The sequence below is a fragment of the Rhinatrema bivittatum genome, chromosome 1, assembly GCF_901001135.1.
Source record: "Rhinatrema bivittatum chromosome 1, aRhiBiv1.1, whole genome shotgun sequence".
Lineage (NCBI taxonomy): Eukaryota > Metazoa > Chordata > Amphibia > Gymnophiona > Rhinatrematidae > Rhinatrema > Rhinatrema bivittatum.
The window spans coordinates 696,326,427-696,340,910 of NC_042615.1; the positions used below are offsets into that span (position 1 = coordinate 696,326,427).

The window sequence follows — 14,484 nt, forward strand, 5'->3', positions numbered from 1 at the left end:
CAGTTCCATGGAACCTCAACATAGTTCTGGAACAGCTCATGCTTTATCCTTTTGAACCCATGGATTCAGCACACATTAAATACCTCACCTGGAAGGTGGTATTTCTGGTTGCAGTCACATCAGCACGAAGATTTAGTGAGTTACAAGCTTTGGTCCATTATCCTCCATACTTGCAATTTCATCACCAGAAGGTAGCTCTACGAACTCACCCGTCCTTTCTACCGAAAGTAGTTACCCCATTCCATCTCAATCAGACAATGGAATTACCGACTTTTTTCCCTAAACCTCAATCGAACGATAGGGAAAAACTACTGCACACACTGGATTGTAAAAGAGCTTTAACACACTACAAAGAAAGAATGAACTCGGACTCCCGTGTTTCTCAACTCTTTGTCTCCTTTGACCCAAAGGCACCTGGACTACCAGTGGCTAAACGCACCATCTCCAGTTGGATAGCGCAGTGCATCAAATTCTGCTATGAAAAACAGAGTTTACATTTACAGTCTACTCCTAAAGCTCACCAAGTTAGAGCAGTAGCAACCTCCTTAGCACACTTGAGTAATGTGCAACCCATAGACATTTGCAAGGCGGTGACATGGTCATCACTGCATACCTTCACATCTCATTACTGCCTTGACCAACAAACAGCCACTGATGCGAAGATAGGGCAAGCAATACTGCAATCTCTATCCTCCTGTCCAAGGTGACTGCCACACTGTCAAAGATCACATCCAAACACTTATATAACTACTGACGTGATCGGGAGCTTGGGACTCCCATGACAGCATGGCTAATTCAGCCCTGCTATCGACGGGAAAAAGCAAGTTTGCTTACTGTAAACGATGTTTCCGTAGATAGCAGGATGAATTAGCCATGCTGACATACCCTCCTCCCTGGCAGTCACCAAGTCTTCGACTACACTACAGCTTAATCACAGACTGAGGAGATTCCGTTACTTTCCTGCGCGGGAACACATGCACAGCCGCAGAGAGCAAAGCTCTGTTCTCTGCTTTGACAAGCTCCGCCTCCCGGGCCTGATTGACAGATCCCATGACAGCATGGCTAATTCATCCTGCTATCTACGGAAACATCGTTTACGGTAAGCAAACTTGCTTTTGTTGTAAATGGTATTTATAACATTATGAACAGTATTGCTTTTTTTAAATTTGGGGGGCTAAGAAGAGGGGTTAGGGCAATTTTTCAGGAGTGGGGGGGAGCTACAGGATTAGGCCTAAAGGCCCAGAGATTTTTTTTTGCTTTCTTTTTTGCTGCCACTTAACAGGATATCTTTTGAATATATTCAATTATTCAGCTACACACGGATGATAACTTTAAAACCTAACTGGTTATACCAAAATATATCTAGTTACGTTTTTATGTTTTCTGGCTACATGTAGCTAGATAACTTTAGTTAAGTATATTCAGAGGGCCTTTATCCAGCTAACTAGCAGGATAATTCTTACTGAATGTTGGCCTCCCAGTCATCAGTTGTTTTTAAAGCTTAACTCTCTATCCAAAACTGTCTATGCATCAGTGGATGTGGAGGAGGATTGAAATCTCCTCCTATTCTATCAGGAATTTCTCCATATTCCATTAAACAGCAAAGTCATGAAAAAAATTTCAGAGAATAATATGTTGGTGCATACAAATTGAAATATTATATTTCCTTACTCCCCACTAATGTTAATATTCTATTCTATCTAACCCCTGTAATCAGATGTTCAAGGAAATTATTTCTGGGAAGAACATTTTTATACTTTGTGCAAAATAATTTAGCACTATTACACTTAGCACTTAAATAATGTGGGACCTATGACCATAAACGTCGGGTGATAAGGGTGATTAAATGATAAAATATGCCATTTCTTTTGTATGAGAGACCCACCACATATCATTTATAATACCTCTTAGATTGCATTGTTTGAACATGCTTTCTGAGGTTGTTTATGTTTAATGCTACTTTTTGCACCAAAACTATTAATGGCAACAGTCCATGAAAATTTCTCTGTCCTCTTCAACCAAAATAATTGGCAGCACTTTTATTGTTTATGTCTTCACTAGTTAATTCTTACATGCCAGAATTTACGATAATTGCAAACTTGTGTAGCTCCCTCCCTGGCGACCACGTTTCTTCTGTGACGTCAGCGCCAGCCCTGCGTAGTTTAGCATCCCTTTTTTTTTTTTTTTTTAATGAAGTCGGAGTGTTCATGACGTCATTTCCGGCACTGCCATTTTGGCGCCGGATAACGGTGGATGTAGGACCTCAAGTCGGTAGGTTGTCGGTGTCAGGACTTGTCCGGCGTGCTTCACCAGTTTGGGACTGGTTTGGTGAAATACACGTCATACAACATGTCCGACTTTGACAGCAACCCGTTCGCAGACCCAGACCTGAATAATCCTTTCAAGGTGAGAGCGAGAGTTGCTGGCTGTCTGTCTGTCTCTCCTCGGTGGCCGCAGATCCTGCAGTGAGAGGCTCGGGCAGGCGAAGGGCTGAAGGACCTGGTAGCTAGGGAGCCGGGTTGCTAGAGGAATAACAGAGCACCGTTAGTAGTGTAGCTGCTGGTGCTGCAGCCCTTCTGCTTGCAGCTTGGCCTGGTCTCGTTGTTTATTAATGACAAGTTTTCTGCTGAAGCCATAGGAACAGGACGCTGCCAGGTTTTATTTATTTATTGCTGCTTGGCCGTGAGAGCTTCTGTGCTGCCGGCCTGGTCTGCGCGGGGGAAAGGTGGCTGTAATCGTGCAGCCTGCTTTTTGTTACTACTGTAATGCTGAAGATTGGGCTATTTGTTGCACTATGTTATCGATCTATTGTCTTTCAATTTTTAGCACGCAAAGCCGCCTTGCCAAATACCAAAACATCTCAAGGACTTATAAAATCCCTTTCTTCAGCATCACATTCTCTTCAAATACAACCCTTGCTAGAGAAAGCGGTCGAAGTTTTCTTATAAATGGCTTTTTATTTACTAGAGCAAGAATATTTCTATCATATATGCAAATTCATTAAGGATGATATGAAAGTTTGTCTGAGCAGCTTTGGTATAGTTTCAAGAGCTAGTACCTACTTTTCGCTATTGTTTTTTTTGGGTTTTTTTAGAATTTTAAGCACTATTCTAACAGTGCACTGATGTATTAGACCATTTACCTGCACCCTAATAATTAGACTCCCTCTTCCAAGTCTCCATGGGCACTGTAAGTGCTGGCTGCAACCTCAAGGCCCTGCATGCTGCTTTGTTTTCACTGATGTTTTTCAACTGTAGTTCATTATGCATCCCTGACCTGGTTCTGTGTAACACACAGACTGATACTGTAAACTGCGCAGGAAAATGGGCTCTCAGGGTTGAGTGCCTGCTTTCCAAACACCTGCCTAGCCACCTCTCCTGGGCACGCGATACCATATTTAAATGAGGGATCGCACTGAAAAGGAGGCGCTAGAGGCAATAGCGTGCCCCTAGCACCTCCTTAACGGAAGCCCAGGAGAGGTGGCTGTTGTAAAATTGAGTGTCTGTTTTCCTAACTTGACCTGCTGGCACTTATTTTTAAAAACTTTTTTTAACCTTTCTGCTTTTCTGTACACTTTTTTGGGCTGCGTCCAACTGTGGATAAAATGGTGCGCTCAGCTGAGCGCACTTTACTGTATCTGCCTGTATCGTTCGCAGCCCCTCCTGCTGTAAAGGGATTAGCATGTCCAAAACGCATGTCCAACCCCTGGTGAAACTAATAGCGCTCATCATATGTAAATGCCCATGGTGATATTAAGTTGGAGGAACCAAAAGGTTAAAAAAAAAAAGTGCTGGTGGTCAGTTTAGGGAAATGGACTCGCATTTAATGAGGGCATATTTTCCTAACCCTTGGCTATACACAGGTTAGGAAAACGGATGCTCATAAAACCCGTGGACAGCCGACCTTTCCTGGGTGCCTGCTGCCAAGGAAGCAGTAGGGGCGTGCAATTGTTCCTAGTGTCTCCTTGGGGGCACGACTCTTCATTTACATATTGCATCACTCACTCAGGAGAGGTGCCTGGGTGCAAATTAGTAAAGCGGGTGCTCAACAGTGAGCGCCCACTTTCCGTATTAATTTATTGCATTGGCCCCTATATATATACTGGAGAGGGAAGAGAGGGTTAGAGTTCCATAGAATTTCACAGTATATAATAGGGGTTGTTTACAAAAAGAAAATTGACAAACACTGCTCAAACTCTTGCTATGTCTGCTCTTGGGTTCCTGTTCACCTCCCTGTTACCAGGACTGCTGCTCCAGCTTCATTCTTCCACTTACCTATCTTTATTACTCAGCTGTGCAGGCTTTGACAGTACTTTTATTGTGGTAAACTACACGAACAGAAATCATTATGGACACTGCACACTTAAGAGCTGGCAAGCAGAGTAGACCTGGCAAACATAGGTCCTGATGTAGGCTCTGTACATATTATTGTGTACTCAGCTTAACTTCCGATTTCACAAGTTTTGTGAATAGAAATGTCTACATGTTACAATGACTCCATGAAAACCTCAAGTTAATAAAAGTAGTAGCATTATTCTATAGTGCGGGGAAGGGCATTAAAGCCTTGAAGGTTTAACGTAAGTTTTAATGGTGTAAATGAAACTCGTATTTCTTTGTCTAGAATTAGTCTATAGTTCTATGCCCCAGTGTGTTCCTGGATGAGGAGTTCCTGGTGCGGAGGTCCTGGATTTGGGTCTTCTAGTTCCAGGTTGTGGAATTGCAGCTAGAAACTCCCGGTCTGGGACTACACTGGCACAGCAACATAGACAGCAGCTCTAGAAATGTGAGTTAACTTTACTCATCTCTGATCCAGGAGTTAAATTATCAAACCTAAAGGATATGGGCTAATCACTGGGCTACCTGAATATGGCCTCCCAAGCCTAAGATCCTCTGCCTGGGAGCCCTGGAATCCCAAGCTAGAGGAATTCTGTGCTGGAATCCCCAACTCCAATGCAAAATTGTTGTATATGCAACTGACCATAATTATGTAAAGTCTTTAGAGCATGCAGTTACAGTAGTACAGTTGCCAGTATACAGCAATTGTATGTACAGTTGTCTAATGCTGTCTCCTCATGCTTCTCTGGATCTATCTAATTTTATTGCATAAGGCCCACCATCCCTCCTTCATGCCGTTGTCATGCAGTTTTTGCCAGACCAATAGTTTTACTGCCAGCTGTTTTCAGCTCTTAGGCACTGAGACAAGTTTGAAGAAGCATGAGTCGACGATACAGCTGTATATGTGAGTATTGCACAGTGGTAACAGTTGTGCTTCTGTAAGTGCCTGCTCCAAAGATTAGCACTTGTTACATATTACACCTCTTTTTTTTCAGTTTGTTTGGACTCCAGAATCATGGTTTATGCACATTAAATTTGATTTACACATGCTATGAATTTTTTATACACATTTTTGACTTTCTAATATATTTCCATATTAGTTTCCTGCACCTGGAAGTAATTTTTTTTAACATGTGCGTAAACTCAATCATGCAAATTGAGTACACTTTTTTTTATTTTTTTTTATTCATGTCTTATTATATTGGGCCTGTACTCAGCAGATGAGTGGGAAGGAAGGTGAAAGCAGTTCCATGGAGCAGTGGTTGTTAATTCAGTCCTTGGGACACACTCAGCCAGTTCACTTTTCTGGATATTCACAATGAATAGCAAACAAACAACAAGGTGGAATCGGTAAAATAGACTTTATTGATCAATAAAGTCCATTTTACCGATTCCACCTTGTTGTTTGTTTGCTGTTTGCCATCTTGGATCGGTTACCGGTTTGTTTTCTTGGACCTATTCACAATGAATATGCATGAGATTTGCATTGAATATACATTTATAGATTTTTCTTTCTTTTTTTTTTTTTTTTTGATAAATGGGGTGGAGGAGTAGCTTAGAGATTGTAGATCATCTGCTTTGAAATGTCATGAAAGGCAAAATAAAAACAACAAATAGTTAAGAGCTGGTGACTGTACGGAGACTAAGGGGAATAGTTGCATCCCAGTGGAGATTGGTTAGACAGTGGATATCCATTTTTAAGAACATCCACAGTGAAAGTGCATACTCATTGTGGATATCTTGAAAATCGGACCAGAGCTGTGGGTTTTCCAGAGAATTTTGAAATGGAGAATTTTCCCATACAAATTATTTTCTTTTTGCATAAGATTTATTTCTTTCTGAGAACCTTTTACTATGTGAATTTTCCTGATATCCTAAATGGAACTGTAATCTGATCTGGTGTAAACTGTCAAAGCAGTTTACAATATAAAATGTTGTATCTAACCTTTTTATATTGTAAACTGCTTTGACAACTTTGATCGATCAGCATTCAGTCAAATTTAATCTCTCTATATTATAAAAATCAGGGGCTCCAGATGATCATGTCAGCCTAACAGCCTGTGCAGCAGCTGTGGGAGGGCAGGCTCCAGCAGTAAAAACATGTGCAGAGTCCCAGAGACTGTGCAAAATGTGGAACTTCTGCAGCAGCTTTGAAACAAATATTAGCAAGTCACTGATTGGGCTGGCAGGGAGAGCAGGCATGTAAATAAAACACAGACTCCAGTCCTCACTCTGCAGCACGTGAGGAATCCCTAACAGGCCAGCCTGCCAGAAAAGGAATCGGGGGAACTGCCAAAACTGAAATTTGTGAAAACTGTTAAAATTCTTGCTTCCCCCCACACACAACTCGCTCTTTCACACTACCTACCCACCCTGCTCTCCGCATACACCACTTACACATCTCCCACATCTCCACTTGCACACCCCTGAAAACCTTGTTGCAACATTTACACCCCCCTGGCGTACCTGCTGAACCCCTCAGAGTATCACATATTGCCCACACACCACAAAAACATATCATCCTTGTCTTTCAGCTGCATCAGCCCACAACAATTGGGGTTTGTGTCTCTTCCATCTAATGGAGGCATAGCATTTGCTTTCTTTCACACTTTTTTAATGACATCTCTAATACTATTAGTTGTACTAAGGGGCCGATGCAATACCATGTGCTGCAGCTAGTGCAAGGCTTAACGCGATCAAATGTGTGCTTTGGACGTGCGTCCATAACCCCTGATGCAGTATGGAAATTAGTGCGTCCAAACCACTGCAAAGCTAATAGTGCTCGTCACATGTAAATTCCATGTAGATGAGGCTATTAGCTAATACCCACATTACAAAAAATTTCCCATGCGGCAAATTCTATGCCAGCCGTGTGGGGTAAAGGTATGCCACACTCAAGGGCTCATTGATAAAAACAAAAAATCCTGCTTTCTGTGATTGTCATGTTAGTATTGCTACGATACCAAAAGTAGGAGGGACTACAGAAAGCAGATTCAGGCTAAAAAAAATAAAACTTCTGGACACTTAATATAAACGTACGAGATACCTGGTCCAGGCTGTGTATCTTGTGCTGGTAGTGGGAGAAAACAGATGCTTGTATTGACTGTTCATTTTCGCAACCCAGAGTGGACTGCCACCTCTCCTGTGCACCCAATGCTAGGAGGTGCTAGGGGAGCACAATTTTCCCCAGAGCCTTTTTTTTTTTTTTTAGTGCACACTCTCATTTAAGTATTGCATCATGTATCCAGGAGAGGTGGCTGGGCGCACCTTAGGAAAATGGGTGCTTATCATTGAGCGCCTGATTTCTACGCACAAATATTGCATCGGCCCCTTAGTGCAGAGCAGGTCAAGCCAGTATTCTCTAGCTGATGAAAGTCGGGATGGTGCAGCAAACTTTATTTTCCAATACACACCTATGATTTAAATCTTGCCAGGATAAAAGGCATTAGGGCAGCTAAAGCTCATGGGTCATGTTCCTTCATCGTTGATAGTGAAGCACAAACCCGAACCCCTGCTGGACCACCAGGGACTTTTGGCAGGTCTTTGGGGGGGGGGGGTCAGGAGGGTAGGGGGTTTGTAGTTAGTATTTTAGTTTTTTGTTTGTTTGTTTTTTTTTTATATTTGCTCCATAAGGCACACAGACATTTCCCCCCCACTTTTGGGGAAAAAAGTGCGTCTTATGGAGTGAAAAATACGATATATCTACTTGTGGCAAACGAGGGTTTACATTCCAAAATGAGCATCCACAATTTTGGCAACAAATGTCAGGAAAAAAACACCTATATGCAACTTATGGCAGTAAACACGCTGCAGCAGAAACTGGCACAGGCTGCTCTAAATGTTTCTACAGGGACAAAGGAACAAATGATTTGGGGAAAAAGAGGGCTGATCATAAAGTTGAATGCAAAGGAGGATGTATCAACTCCAAGATGCTAACTCCACAAAATTTTCAATATCTGGAAGAGGACTTGATTCTGACAGTTGAATCAACTGCAGTGGCCATTTTGAAATGCACGTGGCGAGCTCCTACTGCAGCGCAGGCTCATATAGTTGAAACAGATGAGTATCTTCCATTCAGACTGGTTTGAGTAAGCACAAGAGTGTTTTCTATGATTCAAATGCCTCTTCAACCAGTAGCTATTCACCTGAGTTCATTTTCTCCATCAGGCCTTCTATGTCTTACATAACAATAACCATTCAGAGCAAGCTTTCTTTTTAAACGTACAGAGTCATTCTGATCCTGTCTTATTTTTCAGTAAAGCAACCAGAGAGATAAAATCAGCATTAATCTTTGAATTTCCCAGTATGCCCTATTGGCCCATCTACTGAAGACTATGAAGCTTAAGGGCAAATGACTGATTCCCTGGAGGAGGGGGAGATTTTTCTCTGCAATTCATCTTTTCCATAAGGGTGAAATTATAGTGTTAATTTCTCAAGTGAATTCTGCCCTTAGACTTACTGATAATAAAATTGAAGAGGCTACATACTGGGATCCAATAACTAAGAGTATATGTAAACTCTGCTTCTTTCCCCTCCATTCCAGAACTGAGAGCATGGTATTATCTGAGTGTAAATCACTGGAAGCTGGTTAAAAGCGCATTGAGCATTTCTCAAACTTGTATCCTCTCCCGGTGGAAGTTAAAGAGCAATTTCAAATCCCAAAAGTAGATGCTTTTGGTCTGTGCAATATCCAGAAAAATGATGATTCCTGTGGAAGGAGGAGAGTCTCTGAAAGATCCATAGCACAACAAAATAGAGGTTATACTAAAACATACCTTTTCTTCAAATAGCTGTGCTATTCAGGGGGCAGTCTCTTTAAGTTAAGTATCAAGAGCTATCTTACACTGGATTCAACAGTTGCTAGAGGAAGAGACAGCAAGTCTAGAATCTGCTGTAGCAAACTTAGCAGATGATTTATATGATATGATATAAGGCTTTCTCAAAATCTCTAGCTTTTTCTGTAGGTGCTAGAAGGCACCTGTTGCTTAGACACTGGGCAGTTGATTTGTGATTCAAGGTTTGACTTTGAAAACTACCTTTCCAAGGTAAGTTTATTTTTTGGTGAGGAATTAGAGATTAGTGGAGAATATAGGAGAAACTAGACCTCAGTGTCTGTAGACAGAAGCAGAATATCCTTTTCACTCTTCAGAACTCGATGCCAGTTTCGAGATTACAGAAAGTATTGCTCTGGAAGACAATTTGCAACACAACCTGTCATTCTCATTCTATCCCTGGTTCTGAGAAAGATGACATCAACTCTACAAGGTCAACTAGCACAGCTAAGTCAAAATGTGAAATTTCAGACCCACTCTTTCATCCAGCCAATAGGAGGATGTCTACAGACAATTTCAAGGAAGGGGTCCAAATAACTACAGACCAGTGAGTCTTGGACATTATTCAAAATGGTTGTTCTTTAGAGCTGGCTTGTCCAATAAAAGACATTCGTATTGTTGCCATTTTTGAATCCTATAAAAGAGAATGCAGTACAAATTCTAGACAAACTGATAAAGCTTCAAGCCATCTACCCGGTACTTTATCAAGAACAACGGCTTGGTGGCGCTACAATATACTTTGTCATACCAAAGAAAGACAGAGCTTGACAGCCAATTCTAGACCTGAAAGGAATCGACAAAAGTTTTACTGGTTCCACATTTTCGCATGAATATCCATATTCAGACTATTGGTTAATCAGAGCAAAGCATTCAAGATGGAATAAGAGATACTGCCAGAATGGTAAAAGTCTTAAACAGATTAGATTGGGTTGGCTGAAAATTATACGAAAAGCAATCAATAGAATTATTGGGAGCACACTTGAAAACCATGGAAGGAAGTGTATATTTAACAGACTAAAGAATGCAAAAAATTATGGAACAAGTGAGGAATTTAATTGTCAGAAGCCCCAAGAGCATGGGACTATCTTCAGTTGTTGGGTTCAGTGGCAGCAACATAGACTTAGTGTCCTGGGCAAGGGTGCACATGAGACCTCTTCAGTGTTCTCATCTATTATGCTGGAGACCACAGCAATACAATTTGATTGTCTCTCTTCCCAAAGTTGCTGAAAAGGAGCCTTCTATGGTGGTTAAAACAAACCTAGGAAAAGGAATATTATCAGATCCTTGGAATGGGGAGCATATTATTACCATCAGTATATCCAAAGTCAGTGGAGTCAAACAGAAGCTTCTTTGTCATTCATCAGATTAGAGACTAGAGTGATTCGACTGGCTTTACTTCATTTTCTACTTCTACTGAAAGGGAAGGCAGTAAAACTTTGTTGTGACAGTGCAACAGCTGTGGCATATATAAATAAATGAAGATGTGAGAGTGCCCCTAGTGTTCCCCTATTTACCTGTGCAAGACCAGGCTAGATGCCTGATCCATCTCAAAGCCACTAAGAGTATGCTCTATGGGTGGGATCCTGCGGGGCAGGTAGGGGTCAGAGGGCATAACCAGAGACTGGGGGATAAGAGCTGGGATACAGGTGGGGATAAGCAGACCAGGCCTAGGTCTTCAGGAGGAGGGCAACTTCTGTAACGTAACACTGAGCTGAGATGAAGTTGAACTGTGAGTACTGAGGGAAGCAATACTGGACTGTAAGTAAAGAGTACACTGTTCTGAAGGGAAGACAGTCTAATGTTGTTCATGTGTGAACCTGTAATAAAGATATACTGTTTTTAAGCAAAGCTGGAATCGAACTAGTTTGTCTCGAGGCCTCTGGGAATTGCTGCTAGGTCCTACATATAGTGTTATGCATGGGATTTGTTTTCTCTAAACTTATTATAAAGGAAAACCCTGCCTCCATAGAAAGTATCATGTATGTGTGGCCTACCTGAAACAGGTTGAAGGCCAAACAGTTTGCAGAAAGAGAAGCAAAGTGTCTGTCTGGAGTACAGAGAGTTGTGAAGAGGACCTATGGTTCTAAAATAAAGTATAGAATACAGGGGACCTGTGGCTCTAAAAGTGCAGGGGTGCACAGAGCATGGTGGCTTGTGAAAAGATGTGGCTCAGAAGTTGCAATGAAGAAAAGTTTCAGGTAGAGAGGAAACTTTTAATGAGCCTGGATACTGGGACAGCTAAAAAGGGGTAGGTTTGAACTGGCTAAGATTGAAGCTCTGCTGGGAGGTAGATGGGGATTTAAAAGTGATTAAGTTATTGCTGGTTATACAGTCTTTTTTTTGCACCATTTTTTGCCTTGAAAAAGAGGAAGTAGCACGGGTGCAGCAAGGCTTTTCTGAGCAGGGTGTGGCCCTGGAAAAGCTGGCAGAGTGAGCTGTGAATGGGAGCAGGGTGGGGCTCTCTTCCACCAAGCAAGCTACTCTGGAGTTTGAGGTGAGCAGTCACAGGAAAACCTGGAGTGGAGCAGTAAGGGTACTGCAGCAACTGGTTAAGCAAAAGCAGCTAGAGGGGTGGAAGGAAAGAACAGCATGTATTTCAGTCCCAGGAACCGGGTCAAAGGGGAGGACCGGAGGCTCGAAGTTTGACAGCTAGCCAGGGTAATGGAGCGAGTGAACCCACCTAAGAGTCTAGGCCAGACAAGAGTGTGAATGCCTAGACTGGCTGAACAAGAAGTACCAACAGCTCATGGAAGAATTGGATCAGTGGCTGGCAGAGGGGTTCGGCATGCTGATTGAGTCATGGCAACAGTCTGAGATTGGCGTTACAGATAGTTTTGAGGAAGACCCTGACTGTAGTCCAGAGAGTGCTCCTGTGAGAATCCAGAGAAGGGGAACTGGGAAGAGCCCTTGGGAGTGTCACTAGGACTGCCCAGGAGGGGGAGGAAGAGGGAAGTGAGAGGAGCCATGGAGATCCCAGAAGGTGGTGCTTTGGAGGACCCAGTGAGTGAGGATGCAGAGGAAGCAGCGACTGGTGTGGGCGAGTGGCTCGATTTGTACAGAGGAGGAAACTGCAGAGAGCCCAGAGGGAGGCGCTGCAGAGACTCCAGCAACTGAGGATTCAAAGGAACCAAGGAGGGGCTCTACATTATAGGTACCAGATGCCAAGAAGCAGGTGCAGCTGGTTATAGAGAGCACTTGTGGTTCCCTAGTCAGTCATAAAGCTTCATCTGGGTGGAATTCGAACCCAGAGCCAGCAAAGGACTCAGTTAAAGGACTGAGGATGTGCACTGCGCGAATGGCACACTGGGTAGTGGTTGTGATACTGTCGAGGGTAACCCAAAGAGATGAGGGTGAGCATGTCACTAGGTCCTTGTTCCCAAGTGTAGCTGGTGGAAAGCCAGAGGAAGGGGAATGGGAGGTCTTGGACTCTCCTGGATGGGATCCAGGAAGGAGTAGGGACGCCAGCCTTGACAGATTCAAGCTGAGGGGAGGGCTGTGTGAGATAGTGCCCCTAGTGTTCCCCTATTTACCTGTGCAGGACCAAGCTAGATGCCTGCTCCACCTTATATCCACTAAGGAGAGTATGTTCTATGAGCGGGATCCTGTAGGGCAGATGGGTCTCAGAGGGTGTAACCAGAGACAGGGGATTAAGAGCTGGGATCCAGGTGGCGATAACCATACCAGGTCCATGTCTCCAGGAGCAAGGCAGACATAACACTGAGCTGAGAAGAAGCTGAACTGTGAGTACTGAGGGAAGTAATACTGTACTGTAAGTAAAGAGTTTTGAAGGGAAGACAGTCTACTGTTGTGCATTTTGAAGCTGTAATAAAGATATACTGTTTTAAGCAAGGCTGGAATCAGATTTGTTTGTCTCCAGGCCTGTGGGAATCACCGCTCTGTCCCACAGAGGAATTCAAAGTCAAAGAATTTCAGAGAAGACAAATCTTCTCTTTCCATGAGCAGAAGTCAATCTACAACAGATTTCAGCACTACTCTTGCGGGAAAAAATATACAAGCAGACTTGTATACAAGTAGAACTTTCCTGGATCCAGATGAGTGGGTATTGAGCGACAAAGCCTTTCAGAAAATAAGAAAATGGGTTACTCCCCAAATAGATTTAATAGCAACATGCATGCCAAGATTCAGAATTTTTTCAGATGGTGCATGGAGTTTAGAACCAAGGAGATTGACATGTTAGTATGGTCTTGGCCAAAGGCAGTATTTATGTATGTCTTCTTTCCATGGCCTTTCTCCTTCTCTAATAAAAGTAGAGAAGGAGAAATCTCAAGTAATGCTAGTAGCCTCAGATTGGCTAAGAAAACCATGGTATGCATATCTTAAGAGATTTCAGTTCACAGGTGTCCCAAGTCTCCTACATCAGGGCCCAATAATAAATGAAGATTCTTCTCCATTTTATCTTACAGCATTAGTCAAGGTTAATCTCCAAAGGTTATATCTATGTTACTAAAGGCAAGAAAGCAATCAATTTCCTTGGCTTATATTTGAGTATGGCGGCCTTTTAAAGTGTGTTTTTTTTGTAAGGATTCAACAATCTCTCCTTGGTAATCACAGATATCAGATAAATTAACTTTTTTACAAAAAGGACTAGACAAAGGTTTAGCGCATAATTCCTTAAGGGTCCAAATAGCAGCCATAGCCTGTTACAGAGAGAGAATCAAAGGGTTAACAGTGGCATCTCTTCCCGATGTTGCATGTTTCCTAAAAGGGGTTAAGAAAATACATCCTCCCTACAAAACAGTGATACTGCATTGGAATCTGTTTTGTTTTTGTTGTGCCTGTCGGTCGCAGATGGCTGCGATCTTTGTTGCTTACCTCCTTTTTTCCTACAGCACGGAGTCTAGGGAGGATGGCCGCCTCCGCTTCCACACGCCGACCTCCATGGCGTGCCTGGGACAGCATGGGCACTCCAGGCAGCCATCTTGCATCCGGGGTAACCTAGGGCATACGCGTGTGCGCCTGCCCCCTTCTTGTACGCGTCATGGCGGGAACCTCTGGGGCATCCCCATCACATGATGTCATCCGCTTACAATACTTAAGCTCAGCTGACCATCCAAGCTATGAGTTAGCAAGGATTCCTGTCCTGCTCAATTCCGCCATTCTGGGACTTCACTTTGCTGTTCCTGACTAGGTGATCTCAGTACCCACACCTCGGGGGCCTTGTCACACCTAGGGCTATCCGCTCCTCAGAGAGCCATCTCTTCCTGTCTCAGTTACCTTTCAGTGAGCTTCATCCCCGTTCCTCGGATGACCCTCCTGTGCTCCTGTTCCAGGTCTCCTCTGTGCCTGCTTTTCAACTG

At 43.0% G+C, this 14,484-nt stretch overlaps 1 protein-coding gene across 1 annotated transcript in view; it reads left to right on the forward strand.

Moving 5' to 3' along the window:
- The first annotated feature begins 2,218 nt into the window (after positions 1–2,218).
- SCAMP1 (secretory carrier membrane protein 1) overlaps positions 2,219–14,484 on the forward strand; it is a 174,587-nt gene continuing 162,321 nt past the window's right edge. Inside the window, 1 exon segment of the mRNA XM_029575432.1 lies at positions 2,219–2,406. Coding sequence (XP_029431292.1) covers positions 2,350–2,406 — 57 coding nt within the window. The 5' untranslated portion in view covers positions 2,219–2,349.